Below are 1,448 nucleotides of genomic sequence, written 5' to 3'. Positions count from 1 at the left end.
TGGCCAAACCGGCCGAAACTTTCGACCGGTGCGCCGGCGCAGAGTACTACCCATTTTTGTTTCCGTTTTCTCTTTCATTTTTGTTTGGGGGGAGCAGGTTTTTTCTTTCCCTTTTCTCTTTCATTTTTCTTCTCACAATTTTTCCTTCATTTTTTATCTATTTTTATAAATGTTTATATAAATTATACTTTTAATTAGTGTTCACGAATTATAAAGAGTGGTATTGGGTATGTATTTTTAATCAGTGTTCACAAACTATAATTTTTTATTTTAATAAGTGTCCACGTACTTAAAAAATGTTCATGAAGTTTAAGAAATAGGTCTTTTTTAAATGTATTAAAAAAACATGATAAGGACTTTATAAATACACAGCACAAACATTTTCTAAATAACGGGTGATTTTAAAATAGTCAATGATTTTCTTTAAAGTACGTGATGAACAGTTTTAAAATACCCGACAAACTCTTTCAAGATAAATGATGAATATTTTTAATACATATTTATTTTTGATTCCATCTTTTTTCTTTTCACCGGCCGGAAATGTATATATGTTCGCCGTTTCTTAATCTTTTTAATATATTTTTGCCCAACCTTGCTATCTTTTCCTTGAGGAAATGTCAAAAAATATTACTTCCTCTGTCCCATAATATAAGAATATTTTTGACACTCCATAATATAAGAACGTTTTAGTGTCAAAAACGTTCTTATATTATGGGACGGAGGGAGTAGTTCATTGCAAGGAGCTTTCCGAGGGTTTTGGATTGACATGTTAAGATTCCAGGATTAAGCTATTATTTTTTTTACTTCTATACATCCAGACCAACAAGTAGGATGGAAAATATTATGAATATGAAGACATTAGATGACTTCCGAGGTAAGCACTGATGTTGTTGTCACAAGATCAAATACGTGCAATTTGGATCGGCCTCAAGCCTATACATACCAGGTCAACAACCTTTGCTTGACTGTGGAATGGAGACATGATTGGGAGGTTCAAGTAACTAATGAACTGCGGGTAAGCCGTCGATTATCCTACATGTTAATCGTCATTCACCTGCACCTTTTATAGATACCTTTTGACCTTGTACCAAGAAGTATACATTTGATTGGCACCAATTGACTACAACCTACATCACCCCAATAAGATGCAAGGATTTCCAGCTTCCATTCACCAGGAGGCCAACCATTCTTGCCCAGATAGATTGTAAATTTGAAGATGCAAGAACAGAGCAAGTTTTTTAGAAATTGATTGATGATTTTAGGTACTACCGAAAGCTAGATTGGAGTCAATTATCTTATTCGTTAAACGAAAAGAGTTATAGCAGGCATTAATTCCATCGGATGATACAAACGCATATGGTCCTTGCCTTGCCCGCAGAACATCAGATTGTTCGTCTGGCGTCTGAATCATAGTTCCCTACCTCTTTGTATCAACCTGATGAACCGTG

At 34.7% G+C, this 1,448-nt stretch overlaps 1 protein-coding gene across 1 annotated transcript in view; it reads right to left on the bottom strand.

The window, feature by feature from the left end:
• LOC119309932 (F-box/kelch-repeat protein At3g23880-like) overlaps window positions 1–982 on the bottom strand; it is a 4,303-nt gene extending 3,321 nt beyond the window's left edge. The window contains exon 1 of the mRNA XM_037585827.1: window positions 944–982. Coding sequence (XP_037441724.1) covers window positions 944–982 — 39 coding nt within the window. The remainder of the gene's footprint in view (window positions 1–943) is intronic.
• Between the last annotated feature and the right edge of the window lie 466 nt (window positions 983–1,448).

Source organism: Triticum dicoccoides, chromosome 5B, assembly GCF_002162155.2.
Source record: "Triticum dicoccoides isolate Atlit2015 ecotype Zavitan chromosome 5B, WEW_v2.0, whole genome shotgun sequence".
Lineage (NCBI taxonomy): Eukaryota > Viridiplantae > Streptophyta > Magnoliopsida > Poales > Poaceae > Triticum > Triticum dicoccoides.
This window is presented reverse-complemented; position numbering and strand designations above follow the sequence as displayed.